At 42.5% G+C, this 19601-nt stretch overlaps 1 protein-coding gene across 1 annotated transcript in view; it reads right to left on the minus strand.

The window, feature by feature from the left end:
• The window catches only part of CACNA1B (calcium voltage-gated channel subunit alpha1 B), a gene marked incomplete at its 5' end in the record, with an annotated part of 468581 nt that overhangs the window by 9074 nt on the left and 439906 nt on the right, over positions 1-19601 (minus strand). Inside the window, 7 exons of the mRNA XM_025211184.1 lie at positions 228-263; positions 2869-2979; positions 4509-4647; positions 5725-5852; positions 8291-8403; positions 9846-9953; positions 12172-12280. Coding sequence (XP_025066969.1) covers positions 228-263; positions 2869-2979; positions 4509-4647; positions 5725-5852; positions 8291-8403; positions 9846-9953; positions 12172-12280 — 744 coding nt within the window. The remainder of the gene's footprint in view (positions 1-227; positions 264-2868; positions 2980-4508; positions 4648-5724; positions 5853-8290; positions 8404-9845; positions 9954-12171; positions 12281-19601) is intronic.

The following is a 19601-nucleotide window of genomic DNA, read 5'->3' on the forward strand; positions in this document are numbered from 1 at the left end:
TTTGGCCACCAAGGCAATGCAAAATAACTCAAGGTACTACAATGTGCATCATGCAACTGTGGATCAAGAAAGTTGGAAAGAACTGCAAGGAAGTGGATAGAGACAATAGCTACATCTTTAAAGCATAAGATCATAACTTAAGTGAGGAATAAGAGAGGAAGGTTGAGGCAGGGTAATAATTTCTTAATAAGAATTTAATAGGATACAACTTAATGCAAACTACATACTGCTAGGTAACTCCCAGGTGAACGTGCTTTGCTCCTCTGCAAAAATTCGGACAAGATGAGAGACAATATTTGTGGCAGGCCCACAGTACAGCCATTGTCAGACATCACGGCAGATGTGCAGCAGACGAGATGATGATAAGGGAGGGAGGGCAACAGGGGAAAAGGAGGGAAGCAAAAGGAGAGTGAGGGAGGAGGCAAGATCAAAAGTATAAGAAAGTAAAACAAGTGGAACACAAAAAGAGAAAGAACAGGCAAACAAAGGAAAATAAATGAAAAAAAGAAATCATTGTTAATAAAAGTTACAAAGAAATTAAAATTTGGGGTTACCAGAGTAGCACATTAAGGGTGGGGTGGAGGGCACAGAAGGGGAAACACACACAAAAAGGACATCAGTTATTCAGGTGAAGCTACAACTACCAAAACATTGCATCATTTGATGGAGTTAGATATATTAAGACACTGCAGGCCTGATTCATAAATAAGTTACACACAGCATTAATGCTGAGCTGGTGCATACTTTGCTCTGGATAATGTGCAAAATGCTTCTGAGCAAAAAATTCACTCCCCCGCTTCAAGAACAGCTTCTATGGCTGCCTCCCCAGCTTCATTAATATGCAGGCTTTCTCTGTAACTCTTCAGATATGCAACTGCAGCATGGATACCAAAACCAGCTTTAATCTAGCTAGCCCAGATCCCAGAAGCTGTGACAATTGGGCAGCAGACACCAGCATGGGATAATGGGCCAAGTAAGCATTCAAAAGCCCAAATTTCTGCCCAAGCTGCAATATATTTGCAGTAGTCATTGTTAAAATCTATAATTTTGCTCTTGAAATCATAGTGGAAGATTTCAATAAACTTCTGTTTAATAAGTCACTTATAACCATTGTTCATACACATAGCTCTAACATGCCTTGGGGTACTACAGACTAAAACAAGCAGTGCAAATATAACATTATTGTTAATATTGAAGGAAAGAATTAATACCATAGCTAAATCCTGGCAGAAGGTATACTTCTAAGGCCTATGTATTAAAATTCCCATCAGGAATGCTTCTAGGTTTGGTAAAACCTGACATATGTCCATCCCATCAGGGAAATAGCTTTTTTCTAAGTGGGTTGATTGGTTGTAAATGTGACAAGTAGAGTCCCTGAGAAATCAAACAACTCTGGGAAATGGACTCTCATGATCTCTTGTAGAAAAATCTTCCTTTCTTATGGTAGCACAGAGTCCCAAAAATCAAAGTTATATGTAGTTGGTACCATGTTTCAACCTGTCTTTTGCATGCAGAAAGGACATTTTTTTTTACCACATGGTATATGCTGGCTACCGGTACGGAAGGAGTCCCTCATTTCAGAACTCAGCATATGTTCCAGAGCAGCACAACTGTGCAATAATCACTCATTATTATATGAACCAGGCCCTTAGAACTAAAGAGACAACTATGTATGGTAAGATGGAGACATTCTAACATTCAACAGGCAGCATGGTGACCTGAGAGCATCAGGGGGACATGTTAGCAATGCGTATGTGAAATGCCCAGATTGGAGAAGACCGTGCTGTAATAATGCACCAGAAAATGCCAAATAAGCAAGGCTAGTGAAGATTTAAACATCATATAACCAACCAATCCCTCAATGCAGCATGTGTATGTGCAGTAAATCCTACTGGGGAGGAAGAGAGATGGAAAATGCTCCATGTCTAAGTTTGGCCCTTTTGGCAGGAAGAGATTTCACATATAGGCAGGGTTCTTAAAGAAAAATATGCAGCTTATTTTGTGCTTGAGGCCATGGACTATACCCTTCCATATACCCTGGGTAAAGGTATCATCATATACAGAATGGAATGGAATGGAATACATCTCTGCAAACTATACAGCAGACACATTGAAGAGTCCACCAGAGGGCACAAAAATAGTAAAGGGACTGGGGAACATGACTTATGAGGAGAGGCTGAGGGAACTGAGCTTCCTTAGCTTGCAGAAGAGAAGACGGAACAGCCTTTAACTACCTGAAGCAGGGTTCCCAAGGAGGATGGAGCTGGACTATTCTCGGTGGTGGCAGATGACAGAACAAGGAACAACAGTTTCAAGTTGCAGCAAGGGAAGTTTAGGTTAGATATTAGGAAAAACTCTCTCACTGGGAGCGTAGTAAACCAGAGAGGTTTTTGAATCTCCATCCTGGGAGGTTTTTTAAGACCTGGATAGACAAAGCCTTGGCTGGGATGATCTAGTTGGGAATGTTCCTGGTTTGAGCAGGGGGTTGGACTAGATGACCTCCCGAGGTCCCTTCCAATCCTCATTTTCTATGATTCTATGATTCCCTGTTAATCTGAACCTCACACATTCAAGGAGGTAGACATCCTGCTCAATAAGGTGCTTAGCCCAAAGAACAGAATTTTTCACGCTCCTTTTTGTTGCCTGTATACCAGGACAAATGCTGCTAGGGAACAGGACCACGTACGTACACACAAACCCAAAGGCCGGGCAAAGATCACTGGTCCAGCTTTATCAATGTCCCTCAAACAAGATACTCACAAGAAGCTTTCATAAAAACAACACGACAAGGACAACACGAAGAGAGAATGTGTTGAATTCTTAACTTACTGTAAGTCTTCCATTGCCAGTAAAGCCTCTCTCGCTCACCTGAGTTTCGGCAGCCAGACGTGGCATGGAAGCCGCCCGTCCCTGGCTCTCCAGGCCAGGTTGGTGCTCTCCATTGGCCAAGGTGGGGCTGATTTCTCTCATTTCTACAACCTGAATAGATTAAGAAATATTTTCAGTAGTGTCAATGTAAGCTGTAAGCAGAAGACCGCTGACCTAATGGGCTTGTTCCATGCCTAGGTCAAACTGCAGGGGTATTAATTTATTTCTGAAGACATACAGCTAGTAAAAGGTACTGCCCAACAGCTCTTGAGCCTTAAAGGTTACTTCTGAACTGCAGAACATGTCTAGCACGGGTGCCAAACTGCTGACACTGCCCTGTCTATGAGCCTTAATTCTGACCCAGGGGGACCCCTTCTCAGGGCTTGTCTACAGCTGCAGTTATTTCTGAGTTGCTATTCAGGAATATGTGACTCTAAATAACTACTCTTATATAATTCCACATGAGGATGTACTTATTCTGGAATAAGTGTGACAATCCATGTGGCCAATGATCTATTATTGCTAACTGTGGTCATGCTTTTTACAATATGATCCTTCATCCATGGGCAACTGTGTGTCTAAGACCCAAAAGCTCATTCAGGCATGTCACTGAAGAGCCATCAGGTGGCACTCACTTACAGTAACTATTGTCTTAAGTTAGATTAGAACAGGTGGACCCAGGCTTAAAAGACTCCAAAAAGACATCCCACAAGCTACATGATCTTGTAAACACACATTTGTTTTTTGATTTCCTCGTACTGACTGATTTCCCCAGCTGCAATCCACCTTTGAAAAGTTTTGCTGTGAAAATGACACTCATTACAGGAGGAGCATTCACAGATCCCTATCTTAACCACTGTCCAGGCATGTGTACATCTGACGGGTGGCCTGTGTATATCTGGGATGCCAGGATAGCATCAAACTTTTCTTTTTCTCCCTAGCTTTCAGCTGAATGACTGCTCCCAGAAGACAGAGCTGCTCCCACAGCCAATGACATTAAGGCCTTGAAAGTTTCTACATTATCAGCTTAAGCCCCGAGTGGGGACTCTGACTGGCAGCACTGGAAAGAGAAGATTCATGATACACTGCATCACCACATCTGATACCAACATTGCCTTGTAAGAAGACACAAATCTGAAGGTCCCTTTCTGCATATTTCCTGTTCTCAGATAACATCTTTCTATCTGTGTGCCTAAGCAGCTCTCATCACTGTAGTATCTCAGTGCTCTGAAGTCATTGATGGATTTTATCCTCACAAAACCAACAGGAGGTAGGGCACTGTTTAACAGACAGGGAGCAGTGATTTCCCAAGGTCACACAGGAAGGAAGCTTGTGGCTGAACTAAAAGCTAAACCCAGGTGTCCTGTCTCCCAGGCCAGCAAGCTTAGCCATTCTTTCCCTGCCCCCATGCTTCCATTAGGAATAAGCCTGAATGAGCCAAACACCCACAATACGCAGCTGTCAAATACAGCAGCGCAGAGAAAAGTGGGTTGAATTCAGCTCTTAATTACATCCAGGCAAATCTTCTGCAGCCAATAGGACTGACTGGTTGCAACAGAACAGTGCCTAGCCCTAGACCCTAATACAAATAGGGCCCTAGGAGTAACACAGGGACCTACTGCATCCTGATCTGTCATCACCTGTTTGCTTGTCCGTTCAATGGGAATTTCTTCTGAGTGGCCTCGCTCAAAAGCCGGTGTCCTGGTTTCGTAAAATATGTCCTGCGTGCGCTGAATCCCCCATGAACTGGACTCCTTGATCCCACCCTCTGGAGCTGGTCTGTTACCAGGCAAAGAGAAAAGGTGACAGTTGGGTAGATTTAGATTTAGATTTAGTTAGATTTAAGCAGACGAAAATGCCAAAGTGCTTTGGAGCAGCCTGCGGGATTCACTTCAAGTCGTGTGGAAGAACCACTGAGTGGGGGCAGCGGCTGGCAAAGTCAGAAACCTGAAAGGCTCCTGAGCGTTGACAGTGATCTTTTCCTTGGGAAGTCATGAAGAGCAAGGAGACAAAACCAGCCTACACAGAAGGGAGAGTAATAACTTTTCTTCAGTGCCCTAGGTAATTAAGCTTTACAACTGGTATAGACTGCTGAACTTTTTTGGAGTGCTGATGTTGTTAAATGGATATTTTTTACAAAAGACTGGAAGTCTTGGTAGAGATTGGTACTGGCAGGCAAAGACATATAAATACACAAAAGTAATGTAGAGGATGAAAAGTTTGATTTAAAAGCTAGTCTGTGCATGTCAGACTGAGCAAAATTATATGACCATGACTGCTTAGGCAAAGAACTGTACATATTATTGGCTAAGTTCATCTATTTTATAAGTCAAATGAAATAAATGCAGCAGTATCAGGGGAAAATTTAGCCTTGCATTTTTACAGTTCGAGATTTCTTACCTTTTTATTTTCACATTGTAGTTTATTATCATATTTATCTCTCTTATATCTATAATTACACATCTGTAGCACTAGTGACCTAGAAGAACATAATACATACGAAGAGCAGAAAATAGGAAGGGCATTTGGGGACTGTTGTAATCAGTCTTTGGGTTGCAATTTGCATAACAGACTGCAATGGCTTTTTACAGAAGTGATTCAGTCCTTAGAAACATGCATGGAAACTCCTGGTGACATCAAGTGTTACCATATATGAGGCTGTTCCTTGGCCTAATTAATCTCTGGAATATACAAGCATTAATTGGGCTTCTTTTTTTTTTTTTTAAGTAGCTGCCAATCTCTGTCATCTGACCACACATCTTAACCTTTGGACAAAGGGACATTCCTAAGTGCAACATGCCTACGGGAGCTGAGAGATCAGAGAACTCTAATGGTGGGAAGGCCCGGGATACTCACAGCGTGCCCCCGTTGTTGAGTGATGCAGAACTTTTCTGACGAAGGAAGGCTTTAGCATTGTTGAATGCTGGAGGTTGGGTTTGCTCAAGCGTGGCTTTCAAAGGGTGAAACAGTGACACTGGTCCAGTCTGCAGTGCACAAAGAAAAAGCACCAGTGAGAAAGACATATCTGCTTAGAGAACACCCTGCACCACCTTTTCTAGTCAAGCTGTGATCCATGTCCTCAAAAACCCTTCCTGAAACTGCAATTGGCACTACCTAGTTCTTCACTCTGTTATAGGCTGCCATCTTCATCAGCCATTAAAGGTGGGATTGCAACACATGCAAGCACACTTTCACTAGCTTTAATCTGGTTTCTGTGAGTAATAACAGCAGTGGAGATGTGGCAATATGGACTTTAGTGTAAGATAGCCACCTGAGCACAAACCCAAGCATCCCTGGTAGGCTTGTATAGCTGAAGCCCATGCTGCTGCATCTTCAATGCTATTGTTACCCATGATAGCTGGATTAAAGTAAACACAGGTCTGTCTACTTATGCTACAGTCAGACTTTCCATTGCAGTGCAGACAAAGCCTCCTGGGATCACAATGACTGGACCGCCCTTCAGTCCTTACATGTTGTCCCAATGTATCACAGAAGAGGCTAGGTGCAAGAAAAGTATAAAGAAAGCATATATAGCCATTCTTCTTGCTGTACTCACTCTGTGATGCACAGAAGACATCAGTCTCCAGGGATATAAAGCCCATGTCTTTCCCCAGCACTAAATTTAATTCATAATAGTTCCCTTCCCCTTTCAGGTTGGCTGGCATAGTACAATAAGGGAGCCAGGCCCTTTGGGACTCATGAGACTAGCTACAAATCCAATATTTGGATTATACATATTAAAATGGTGAGGTTTTCGGGTCAGGGGCTAATTCAGGTTTTAGATGGTGGCCCTGAGTCATGTACTGCAATGCCCTCAAACTGCCTTCTTCAGGGGAAGTGTCTCCATTGGTAAATACAGGTTGTTAGCTGCATGGATACTCAGCTGCACAAGGCCATTCTAAAGTCCAGAAAGAGCCTGCTAGTTTACAAGTTCCTAGGGTTTCAATCCCAAGCCTTTTTTTGATTTAGGGCTTTATGTTACCCATGATGTTTATTCATCAACCTGGCTAGCAGTTACCTGAATGACCTATTGACCATATTATATTTGGTGGGTACAATCCTGGATTCATTACATTCATTGGGAGTTTTGCCACAAACTTTATGGAACTAAGATTTTACCCTGTACATACAAGTCCCTAAAATATGCAAGTGGATATATCATGTGGATCATTCTTGTAGCTCTTATTTAGTCACAAGTTCTACTAAGCTTAATGGGAACCGGAGGATTTGGCCCAGTACTCATAGTAACAACATGCTATGTTTGTGAGGTCTGAGGAGCTAACTGCAGTAATAACAGTGCTAATAACAAAGGTTATAAACAAGATGGCCTTGAATACAATAAGAATCAGTCCAAAACTTTGCCCTAAACATCTTTCAAAGTTTGCACAGTTATCATCCATGGTTTAAATTCTTGTGCTCCTCTGCACTGTCAGGTTAACTAGAGTAGGAGGTGGAGAGATTTTGAAGGAGTAATTTTTTTTGAAGTATCAAAGTAATTTTGAAGCCCAATTATCACTGGCTTTCAACAGGGCTTAGTTTTCTAAGCACCTAAGTTACTTTAGAAATAGCACTTAGGCTTAAGCTACAAACAGTCATCACATTTGTCCCATGAGAAACCAGTTTATCCCAGGACAAAGTGCAATTGTTCAGAAGTCCATGTCTTTTATCCCGGGACAAACCTTAAAAAGGCTCACGGGATGGGAAGCGCTAACAGCTTGTCCTGGGACGTCAGAAAATATGTCTGAATGGGTTTCCTGGGACTGAATCAATAGAAGAAAAGTGGCAGTGCATTCAGCCCTTCATTAAAACCTGATTAGAAGGGAGACATGTATACATCAATTCAAGGACTTTTCCTTTCTGAGACAAACACAGGCACAACGTGTCCTGGGACAAATGAAACATCTGATCCTAGCCTTAGGAACCTAACTCCTTTAGAGTATGTCCATGTGGCACAAGGCAGCGCTGTGCAGAGATACAGCACTGTGCTAGCTCTACAACTGGCAAATGTTATTAGGCCACATCTGGCCTGCCCTAAGGTGGCCATATTCCTTTCAGCTCCAGAGACGGTGTCTCTGAATGGTGCTGATTTGTGCCATACATATAGGCTTACCATTAGAAGATTCTGGAAGTTTTACCCAAAGTATTTTCAGCACTGCTGGAATGAAGAAGTGCCAGAAACTACACAAGAAGGTCTTTTGTTGTAGCTTTTCCAGCATAGTTTTTAGTTGACAAGACACTGACAATTCAAATTGTTTGGAGAGGCAACCAGACTGTCAGGTGTCAGACAGAATGAAATCTTTGAATTGTCAGAGGTTTGCTAATTCAGGACCGGACTAGGTGATCCTTGATATCCCTTCCAACCCTCTGATTGCTGAGATTGCTAGTATAAAGAACCCAGGAACACCATCTTTCAGCTGAGTACCTGGCAAAGGCCTCCAGGTGGTTGATGCACTTGCTCCCTGCTGTTTTTATTCTGCTTGTAGAAATCAAATATCATGAGTGCTGCATAGACTTTCCCCACGGTCATTTCATCAGCTGGATTAGGAAACAGAAGAGGAAATGCAGCAGGGGAGTTTCATATAAAGCAGGGAAGGTGTGCCGGAGGATAGGTTGAGAATGAAAGAAGTGGTCAGAATAAATGGGAGAAAAGGAAAGACATTAATTAAATGGAGGAATGTGCAACAGATATAAAAAAACGTGAAAAGGAACACAAGATGTCCCATCAGAATCAAGGGGAAGAAGAGAGGAAGGGAGAGAAAGAGAAGTGGTTAGAACAGATTTCTTCAGACAGTGCTTTCCCCTTCACCCCATCCTGGACTGTTATTACCTTTCCTCTCTCCCTGCTTGTGTGGAGGTCATGGCTTTAAGTGCCCTATGGCCTAGTGCTCCAGGGAAAATATTTATAGACTTTTTACAGGAAAAGGGCCCTTGACAATTAAACCGTAAGAATGGGAGACAGAAGAACATTTAAATTAATACCAGATCTGCAACCAGTAGTTTTATCAACAGAGAGGCCCTATTTTTCTCGCTTTAACTTATGGTCAACAGGGGGATAATGGGCTAACATAAATTTAAATTGTATTGCATTTTTCCAGATGGCTCTCCCCCACTTCTAAAAAAACAAAACAAAAAACAATTATACTGCTGATCTCTCCCTCTGGTACAGCATAGCACACGCCTTACAGAACAGGGTTATAAAGTACCAGACATGAAAACATGGGCTGGAAGGCAGGGTTAGGTAGTCACTACCCCCTTGTGTGCATCTCCACACTTCCATCCCTTTCTCAGTGAACCATGCCCTGAGTAGAAGGAGCTGTTTCTCATTAATCAGAAATCCAGGGGACTCCGAGTCCTCCCTTTTGCCAATCTAGAGAATTCTAATTTTCAATTTTCTCAATGTGTTCCCACAGGCACAGGCCATCATTAGGGCATATTACATGGATTCTTTGGAGCTTTTAACCTGTTCCTTTTATTATTTTGGAGGCAGACAAAGCCCAGCTGGTAGAAACTCTGGTCCCTTAAACCAGATAAAGTGGAAACAGATAAAGCTATAAAGCTGTGTAACAAAGCAAGCTCTTTGAAAGAGGTGGGACCTGGCATTGCTTTCTTCTTGCTGCTCTGCATTTTATTTTTCTGCAAAGGAAGGTTTCTGTTGCCTTGGGTATTAGGTACTATGATATTACCATGTGGGACTTATACTTTGGTGCGACTCTGGGTCGATTACTACTTGGATAACAGTTGAATGGGTCTCTGGACTATGGGCACTGTGGAGGTCAAAGCTGAGGCTCTACGTAGAAATTAAAATGTTCTTTGGGTTCCTGTACTGTAGAAACAGCTGTACACAGACAGGACAACAGGCTCATCGCATCAGAAGGGAAGAACTTACGCTAGATTCCTTCGGGTATTTCAAATGATTCTTAGGGATCTGGTCTGTGTGTTGCTTCTAAAGGAAACACATACCGGTGTGTGCCACTTACGTTTATGAGGAGGCACCAACAGATCCAGTGTCTTTTGGGACAGATTAGGCCAAACCAGTGAGATCTCTTTCCTTAGTTCAGCATCGCACTGGTGCTGTTTCACCCCTCCTGGGCAGGAGGGAAAAAAAGGAAAGTAAAGCTGAGTGAAAATGGCTATCCATTACCAAGTGTGCAAGCAACCCTCTCTTTTCCAGTCCCATCTGCCCAGCCTTCTTCACATCCTACTACCTCAGGGTGGGCTCCAGTAGTGGATATGAATAGGGGTTATAGGACTTGGTCTGATCCGAATGAAACTTCAGGGACCAGTTTGTTCTGAGGTCCTTAAGCAACATGCACTGTCACTGTTACCCTTAAACTGGGACTATGTCCTTCTTCACACACCTTATACACCATTAAATAACAATATAATCAAATGGAAGCTATAAAACCAAGCTAAATATTAAACAGCCAAACACAGCAGCATCATTTAAAAGACTGAAGTGGGTTCTCATTATACAGAGTGAGTAAAATATTTATGAGACAATAGTCTGCTTCCCAAATTAATACACTACACAGTAGGAGCGTCTACTTGTACACAGTTACTGCATAGTAATTGGGGGTCGGACTTGAAGATCTACAAGGTCCCTTCCGACCCTGCTTCTATGAATCAACTACTTCTATGAATCTATGAATTTATGCAGTACCAAAAACCAAAAATTACTGCACAGTAACTATGGCAACTTACACTGATTTGAGCATAAATTTGCTACCTGCATAATGCAGGTAGCAAATTAATACCTGATTAGTTACTGGGTAGTAAGACATGTATAGGCATCTATCTGACTGACTTGGGACTAACTTTAATCCCAAGTCAGTCCACAGAGTATTACTGAGCCGTAACACGTGCATGTGTAGATGCTGGTATAAAAACCACTTACTGTGCAGTAAATGCACGTGTAGACACGCCCAGTATGAAACCAAAAGGAGTATATAAATGACAGTGATGATTCTTCTGAGAGAAAAAGTGAGGTAAGGAGGCTGTTATCTGTTATAGTGCCATGATATGTTGTGCCATGTTGCATTTCACTGGGGAGAGTTCATTATGGGAGCATTAGCCCAACCAACTACTCTCAATTAAAGTTATCAGAAAGAATGGAAAAAGTCCAACCCAGCCATGTAAGGAAGAGGTAAGCTAAAGCAAGGTCCCTCAAATCAAACCCCTTTTACCTCTACCCATATACCCTCAAAATTCCCAGAAGCAAACTTGCCTCTATGGAAGCACTGCATTTTTTTTCTTTATATGTGGCCAAAAACCTCACAAGAACAGACATCTTCAGTAAGATGGGGCTTAAATGTCCCCTTTGCATGCAGGGATATTAGGGATGGAGGATGCTAGTCCCTTAGAAATGAGACCATCTTAACTGTATGCTTCAAAGTTAGCAGGTCAGATTCAGTCCAACTCCCCTGAAGCATATTCCTTTGCCTCCCTCTAGCAGTGCCCACCTAAAGAGGTTAAAGAACATTTTTAAAGTAATTACCACAGAGAGGTTAAGTGGATTCAGTTCCTGACATCCCAGCTGCCAGTCCTGCACCTTAACCACATGAACATTTCTGTCTCCCTTCATTTTTAAATTATACATGACTGTATAATGGCAATTTCTGCTCTGGTTCTAGTCCTAGCAGCAGCCATGGCTTTGAAGGCTGATTAAAAGGTCTAATGATCCGAAGTAAAACCTGACGTATTTTATTGCATTGTGTTGTTTAATTGGGTAGTCAAGTATCTGCCTGATTAAGCACTGAAATAATTATTTTTTTTTCCTTAGGGCATAACGCAGCTCTAGCCTCTCAGAGTCATGGCTTCCAGTACCAGCAGAGAGGATCATTATCAGGAAGAGGTTTTTTTTTTTCTTACTGGCATGTGTAAAGTGACAAATCCTGAAAGGCATGACTAGGTTGTTTTAATAACACCACTTAGGACTTACATGGTGGGTTGTTTTAATCTCAAAGCCATGAACGCAAGTAGAGAAATGATATTCTCATTAGAGGCACAGAGAGATGAAGCAGCTTGTCCAAGGTCAACACATCCAGGTCAGAGCTAAGCTGGGGATCATCTAGTTCAAGACTATATCTATCAGTTCATGTGCTCTTGCGGGAGGTAGGAAAGGGGATGGATCTTCTGAAAGATCCTCCCAGTTTCTTTCAGATTCAGATACCCTCCTTTATCGCGTTGAGGGTACTTTGGCATAGGAAACCTACCTGGTCCTCTCTAAAGACCAGCAGTGAAGTCCCTAGTTTATGAGCTCACACATGTTCAGGCATCATAACCCTCTCTCATCTCCCCTCCTACCTGAAGCAAGTTTGATCTCTAGAGCTGTCCGAATCAAGGCCATGAGGGTGGATGTGAAATGGACCGTTAAGTCCTGGTCCGAGATCGGCATGTTCATCCGCACAAGGCGCTGAGGAGAAAAGTGGAGTTGCCATCAGTGCCAGTCAGCATCTCTCCCCCACCCCCACCCACTTTCCTTCTCCTTCTATTATTATTCAAATTCTTTATTCTTAAAATGCCAAGATTACAAATATGTTTTCAAATGTTAACCTTTTGTGTGCTGATTTGTGAGAAACACCTTCCCCTTAGGAATGGCGGCATCTTTTCTGGAATGCTTCTGAGCTGGAGGGCTTACTCCAGTGCTCCCAGATTGCAATTTGCCAGCATTTATACTGCCATCCTTGAAGCCAATGTCTTGTCCTTCTGAACAGGTCTGATCTCTCTTAGCACTATCCCATACCAGGACTTCATATCCAATTCTAATCCTCTACAACCATGTGAGATCCATGTCCTGGCTGGAGCACTATAAGTCAAAGAACTTTCTCTTCACCTGTCTTTAGCAGCACTGTTGATACACCTGCCAGAATGATTAGGCCCTTGTTTTGTGTGTACAGGCATAGGCACCCAATTGTTGCCACCACTGCTCACACAAGAAACCACTATTCCTTTTGTCCCTAATGAAATGGCACAGAAAGGAGAAACATCCAAGACTAGCTCCGATCACACACTCCTCTTCCCTCATTCCTGAGGGTGTTAACTGTTCTGTACAGCTGTTTTCTACATTGAGGCTACAACATGGAGACCACCATGATACACAGGACTGCTCCCAGCTAACAGAGTTGGAGAACTCTTTTATCCCAAGCACGTTAAACTATTTCTCCTTTCTTCTCCTTCAGCTCCCTGCAATACCTTTGAACTGCCACCATCCTACACTATCTTTCCAGACAATGAGCTACGGACCCCTAGTCAGTACTTATCAATATCAATTCCTAGTCACACAGAGGGGATCATATACATGAACATTAAAAAGACTTCCTCTGCATTTTCCCACTGGGAGTAGAGTGCTGCTTGCACAGATTTCCAATTCCTACCTTTAACTGGAAAAACATAATAGTACAGTGTCAGTGAGGATTTTTCCAAATTTTGGCTAAGGATCATGAGGTTCAGTGGCAACACTTCCCCCATCACTACATGACTTTATCTATGTTTAGCGTCCCTGGGCCTAATTCATCACGAGTGTAACAAAGTCAATGAGACTATGCTACGCATATTATTTTGGCACAGAGTCCCTGGATTTTTAACATGTCTGTACCTGGAGTATTAAAGGATCACTAGCAGCAGAGCCCTCCAGGCTGACTGATAACCTTAGCATTGTACTGTAAAGACTGATTTCATCTTCCTAGGCAATTTTGTGATTTCCCAGCTCCTCAGCTTTCATACACAGTTCAGAAACTTCCTAAAATAAAGCCAAATCAGACAAGCCTCTATATTTCTAAGGATCCGTACAATACAAGCAAGCTACCAAGCTCTGATCATGAGTAGGGAGTTTGCATAGGTTTGCTTTAGTTGTGTTTGGGACCCACTGCACATGGGGAATTTCGTTCAGGGGAAGAGCTGTCTGGAAGCTGGTTACACTTCTATTTTGATTCCTACCTCTCCTTGGAAATCTTTTCTTTCTTTAATAAAGCTAAACACTTTACTAAAGACATTTGGGATCCTTTAATAGGCTACAGATTGGTTTAGGTAGGAAACTGCCACAGCTCATAGGATAAAGTATCCTGGCTGTGAGTGGGGTTTGCAAAGATGAAATGAGCCATGAATCTGCATGTGTTCAGTCATGGGAGCTAACCAGAACTGCAGCCCCTGTGCTCTCCTAAACATGATCACAGCCTCTTTCTACAGCCTCCTTGGGTACAACATGCTTTAACAGAAGCAGAGTTAGGTGAAGACATTCCCACAGCCCTAGCCCATCCCTGCCAGTAAACATAGGTAACAGGCATATGAATGGCATGCCAGCATAAAGCGGACTAGCTTATTCCTCTTCCTATAAACTCTACAGGTACAAATCGATTTAAACCAGAACAACTGTATCTACACTAGGAGGGTTGTACCACTTTATCTTTACTAGTAGTTAAAGCACTACAGCATTTATGTGTATAAAAGGCCTTAGACTCCTAAGCAGTTAAGCCCCTTATCAAAATAGGTCACTGATATGTTTTTGACAATGTAACCATAGCCTTTTATCTGAGGTTTGACTGCTGCAGTTGGGAGAAATGAGTGCAGCCTTCGTAGGCATACGTGTGCTACTTTCATCTAGCTCATACAGATAACAATAGCAAAGTAGGCATGGTAGCATGAACATCAGTAAGGGCTATAAAAAGCCTACCAGGGAACCTGAGTATGCATAGTATATTCATAAGGCTTGCTTATCTGCACTGAAGCCTACACCACCCCATCTGTCATGCTACAAACACTCAAAAGATCCAAGATCACCACATTTATTTAACTTGTTACTGGAGTTAAGATCTGATTCCAAGTCCAGAAGGACAAAGGATGTGTGTTATAACTCACTCTACCACCTAATGCTTAGTTTAATCAGCACAGAGCTAAAATAAACCAGTGCATCCTTAAAGAATGCCTTTAAAAACAAAGGCAAGGAGTTCCCTTCAATGCCTGACATGCAGGAAGGATAAGGAAATCAAAGCCAAGAATTTCCTCCCCATATAATTCAAACAATATCAAATGCTGGCAAAGCCACAAAAATGTTGTGTGTTCAATTGTGTGAAACAGCACTTTGTTTAGACTTTGCTCCTTCAGCACGCCAAAGGTTACAGCAACAATAGTGTATGCAATGCAATCCAGTGGTTAACTTACTGAAAGAATCCCACTGAATCCCACTTCAGTGAGAGAGAGTTAAGAGATGGAGAGAGAAAGAAGATGCATGGAAGTGAAAACAAGCAGATGAGAGAGAATTTCTCCCAGGAGAGCTCTATCCTCATGAGAGTGGCCACTGAAAAAAATCAGCTTTTAAGGGGCTGGACACTTTCTAAACCTCCCTGCTCACCCATAACATTTTGGCCACAAGCCTTACCCCCGCTCTCAGAGGTAGGTTAGCGCTACTCTTTCTATTAGACACAGAAAGGTAAAGTGACTTCCATGCTGTTAGAGACAGTCAGTAGCTGAGCTGGGGGGAAAAATTTTTAAAAATTCAGTCTCCTACTCCCCTGCAACCTAATATATATGGATAAAGATCTGGGGTTGTTTATTGGAACGGTTAAGTCAGCCCCTTAGAACAGTTGCTCTTTTCCTAATGTATCCATGGAGAAAGGGGAGAAGGAAAAGCACGCTTCACCACTCTTACGGCAATTCCTGTCATTTGACACTGAGATGTTCACCTGGTACCCGGCAGTCCAGAACGTAAGGAGGTTAGCCTTGTACTTTTAGTCCCTGCATAAGCACTCAGTGCATCGGGACTCTGCTCAGGCTTCTAGAGACATTTATTTCACAGTGCACAAGCATGCAGCTGAATCACATACATTGACTAGTTCAATACCGGGAAGCCCTGTCTCATAGATATATGGACTGCTTATATTTTAATGGCCTGTTTTTCAAAGGTGCTAAGTATCCCATTGAACTCCCCCTGAACATCACTTGAAGTCATGGTGCTTTCTCTGAAGCCTCTGCACTGACAGCGATATCAAAGTGTTGTTTAAACTTATATCATATTTCTGGGGGCGTTCCTTGCCTTCCTACTTCAAGAAAGTAACATCTCCTTTGATTTGATTTGACTTTTACAGAAAAGGCAGTGTGTGTATATTAGGACAGAAGACACTTATATTACACATCACGGGTACTGTGATCAGTGTTAATCTACTCAGAAATCTAATTCTGACTGAAAATTTCCATTAGAAAAATTTGGATCAATGATTTTTTTTTTTAATTACAATTTTCCCAATTCTATTTTGGGTGAACAAAAATCCTGAGAAAACATTTTAAAATTTCCCATACAGTCAATTTTGATATTTTTAGGATGAGGAGTTTCTATTTTTCATCTTGAAATGACTTTTTGGTTTCAAAATGTATTCGATAGAAAAAGGACCAAGACCAAATGGTTCAAATGAACTAGAATTAAATGTTTTGTTCAATCCAAACTGAATGTTGTCATTCAACTTTGAAAAACATTCAAAACACTGATTTTTTTAAATCTGAAATTGAGATTAAAAACTAACTCAACATTGTTTGTGGGATGGAAAATCCATTTTCTGTCCAGCTCAGAGACAGGGTAAAATATGACTTCATTAATTATCTAACTCCTCTGCTCAAGCCCCAGTTAAAATTAAAGAAAATCTTCATGTTAGCAGTATTTTTGGACTTCAGATCTCATTCTCAGACTGCCTGAGCCTCAGCACTGCCTGCTCCTTTGAAACATGATGCAAAAAGTTGCTAGAAGGGACTGGAGGAGGAGGAGGGCATAATTTATAGAATTTTCCATTATTCTAAGTCTTGAGGAAGAACATCAGAGCGTGTTGATACAGATGGTGAGGGATCAAGATGTTGCTAGAATCTGGTAAGGCGTTTTCACTGCACCAGGATCCCTTTGGGACTGGCTGCCACAAATGAAAAGCGTGGTTAACTGCACTAATTAAATGGTGAGTAGCTGCAGTGGGGGGAGGAGAAAAACCTACAATCTCTGGAGTTGACAGAAATAGATTTTTTTTGCTCCTTTTGCCATTCCTCTTTCTCCCCTTACCTCACTCTTACTTTCCTTAAATGGAAAGTTAAGAGAAGTAGCAGGCAGTAAATGGAGTCCTAGCTTCCAATTTCCTAACCTGAGCTGGAGAAACCTCCTTGGATCCCTTGATTTTAATTAGGAGTTTCAGAGGCATTCCCCCTTCTGAACGTGAGCAGAAGAGAGGCTAACAAGGAAGAGAACTGGTGTGTGAGAAGAGCGTGTTAATGTTTCTGCAGTAAAAGACCCCAGGGGCTGGAGCTGCGATATTCTCTCCAGAGTCCTTAATTAACTCTATGCATCGGAGAACAAAAATGACTAGATAACAAGATAACAACCTAATATATCCTGGAGCCTGGGTTACAGATGCAGCACTTTTTTGCTCCATTTCCTAACGAAGTCTGCAGATGGGAGAACCCAATGTGTCTCACCTAGTAACTGAAGTTGTTCCTGCAGGTTGATACTGCCTAAAAAAAAATCAACACAGACACCTAAAAACATGATGATTCATTCAAATAAAAAGTGGAAATATCATTGCCTCAGTTTACGCCTCTTTTCTGCTCACTCTCTGCTACTACTCTGCTAGAAAACTTTACTGGGTGGAATGGCCCTGGAAACAGGGGGTTTTAAACAGGCACTAGAGAGTGTCACGGGAAAATCATCTTCGTGCCGAGGGACCATATAAAATCTATGCCTTGTATACATTCCAGGATTAACTTTGGTAGGCTTTCTGCACAGGAGGGAAATTTTATGGCAAAAGAAGTAATACTATGTAATCTATGAACCCCTTTAACACAAGCCAAATCCACTCAAATTCTGGATCCTGAAAATACAACTGGACTACTCATTGGTAGGGGTCTATCCAATTAAACAGGCAGCCAACCAATTTGGCAGGCAGATCACAGGGCTGGCTGCCATTTTCGAGGGCTTATTGTGGCTGCCCCCCACATACAGCTCTGATTCTCCGAGAGGCCCCGGTGGCCACACTCTTTACCGCTGTCCCTGTCCCTCACTGCTGATTGGTGGAGAGCGGCACGGTTACACAACAGCCAGCCCTCTCAGCCAATCAGTGGCACGGGGCGGGGGCGGCAACCATCTTGGGTTCCCCTGTGTGCCGGCACTCCTCCCGTCCGCCCTGGTTGCCTGCGTGGCCAGGCCTCAGTACTATGAAGACTGTGGCTTCCTCTGGGGAGCCAGCATTTTATTTTTAGTAAGTGTTCTCTTTTTTTCCCATGGATTTTGCGGGCAATGCTGGATTTCGTGTTTTCTGTGAAATCTGAAAAATTGCAATTTCAGTAGGTCCCTACTCGGTGGCAGCCTATGGACAAGGACCACACTCAGAGTACTTTCCAATGGCAAATAAATTCAAAAGAGCTGAATGCAGACAATCGCTCAGAGAAAATGAGGCTGAACTCGGTGAATACGTTTTCTGCTATAATTCACCCAGTTCTAGCTCTAACTCTACTGCTCTGACTTATTTAATGTCTAGCTGGCAATATGCATTTCCCCATTTAAACACGGCACAGAGAAGGCAGAATGGCCAGCCAGCCGGTGCAGAGGCTAGTTAAAAGCATGTGATTTGTTTTCTCGAGCTCTTCATAGCCTAACCCAAACAATAAGCTTCAGCCAACCCATTCTTGATAAAACTTAGGAGGCAATTTTTTTCCAAAAACCAGCCTGGAATAAAGTGCCCCTGTACATATGACAACAGTGAAAATAGAATGGCAGTAGATACATACTTTAGTTTTCCAATGCTAGTCTGGCTGGTTTGATATGGTGTAAGGACTTCTGAAAACAAAGTCTGGAATCACCTTCTCATCTTCACTAAGGCTCATGGACACTACAGACCCCAGTGTGCAAGGCTTCACCTTGATCCCAGTGGCAGACTAATCAGACAAAGATGAAGCTCTGCAGGCTGCAACATGTTGTCACCAGGGGCTACAACTCCTGTTCCAGTTGAGCGAGGACAGTGGATGGCCCAAATATTCCCAGCAAATTGGGGCCGTGGCCTTCAGTGGGGTGGAATGTGCGTTTTTCTGATAGAAATAAAACTGTTTATACTCAAAAATCCTATCCCATATTCAAATCTAATCTCCACTCCACTGCCCCCTTTCTCCTCCAAACACTGCTTCTTGTAGATATCAGATGTATAGCAGTGAATCATCATATAGTATAGACAGAGTTTCATTCTCCCATTCTCTCTGCAGATGCATGGAAATCTCGACATCGTATACAAACAGCTCGGTTTTGAGAACACCATCGTCATTAGCTGAGCACAGTGATTTCAAACACCTGTCCCCAGCTCCTGCTCTGCGAGCTGGCTCAAGGTGTGCTGTCAAAATGCTCATTCCAGTCTAGCAGAGGGCAGCAGAGAGCCTTAATTTAAAGGACACATTTTTGAGAGGGTGTACAATCAGCACAAAGATGCCCACACCCACTGAAACCACAACGTCTTGCAATGCATTTGGGTAATGCACCACTCATTTCCCTAGGCGTTTGTCCTGTGTGAACAAATGAGTACATACTCATAAGGACAGGATTGACCATCATTATTTAGTTACAAAACTGCCCAAAACAGCATAGTCACTACTTAAAAATGTCTGTGCTTTAAGTATGCAGTATACAACTTGTGAATGCCGGCAGCTACTTGTGAGTTTGAAAAGCACTAGGATGCCTCAAGTCAAGTCTCAATGTGCCCCTCTAAATGAACCAATAGCTCTGA

Source organism: Alligator sinensis, unplaced genomic scaffold, assembly GCF_000455745.1.
Source record: "Alligator sinensis unplaced genomic scaffold, ASM45574v1 scaffold323_2, whole genome shotgun sequence".
Classification (NCBI taxonomy): domain Eukaryota; kingdom Metazoa; phylum Chordata; order Crocodylia; family Alligatoridae; genus Alligator; species Alligator sinensis.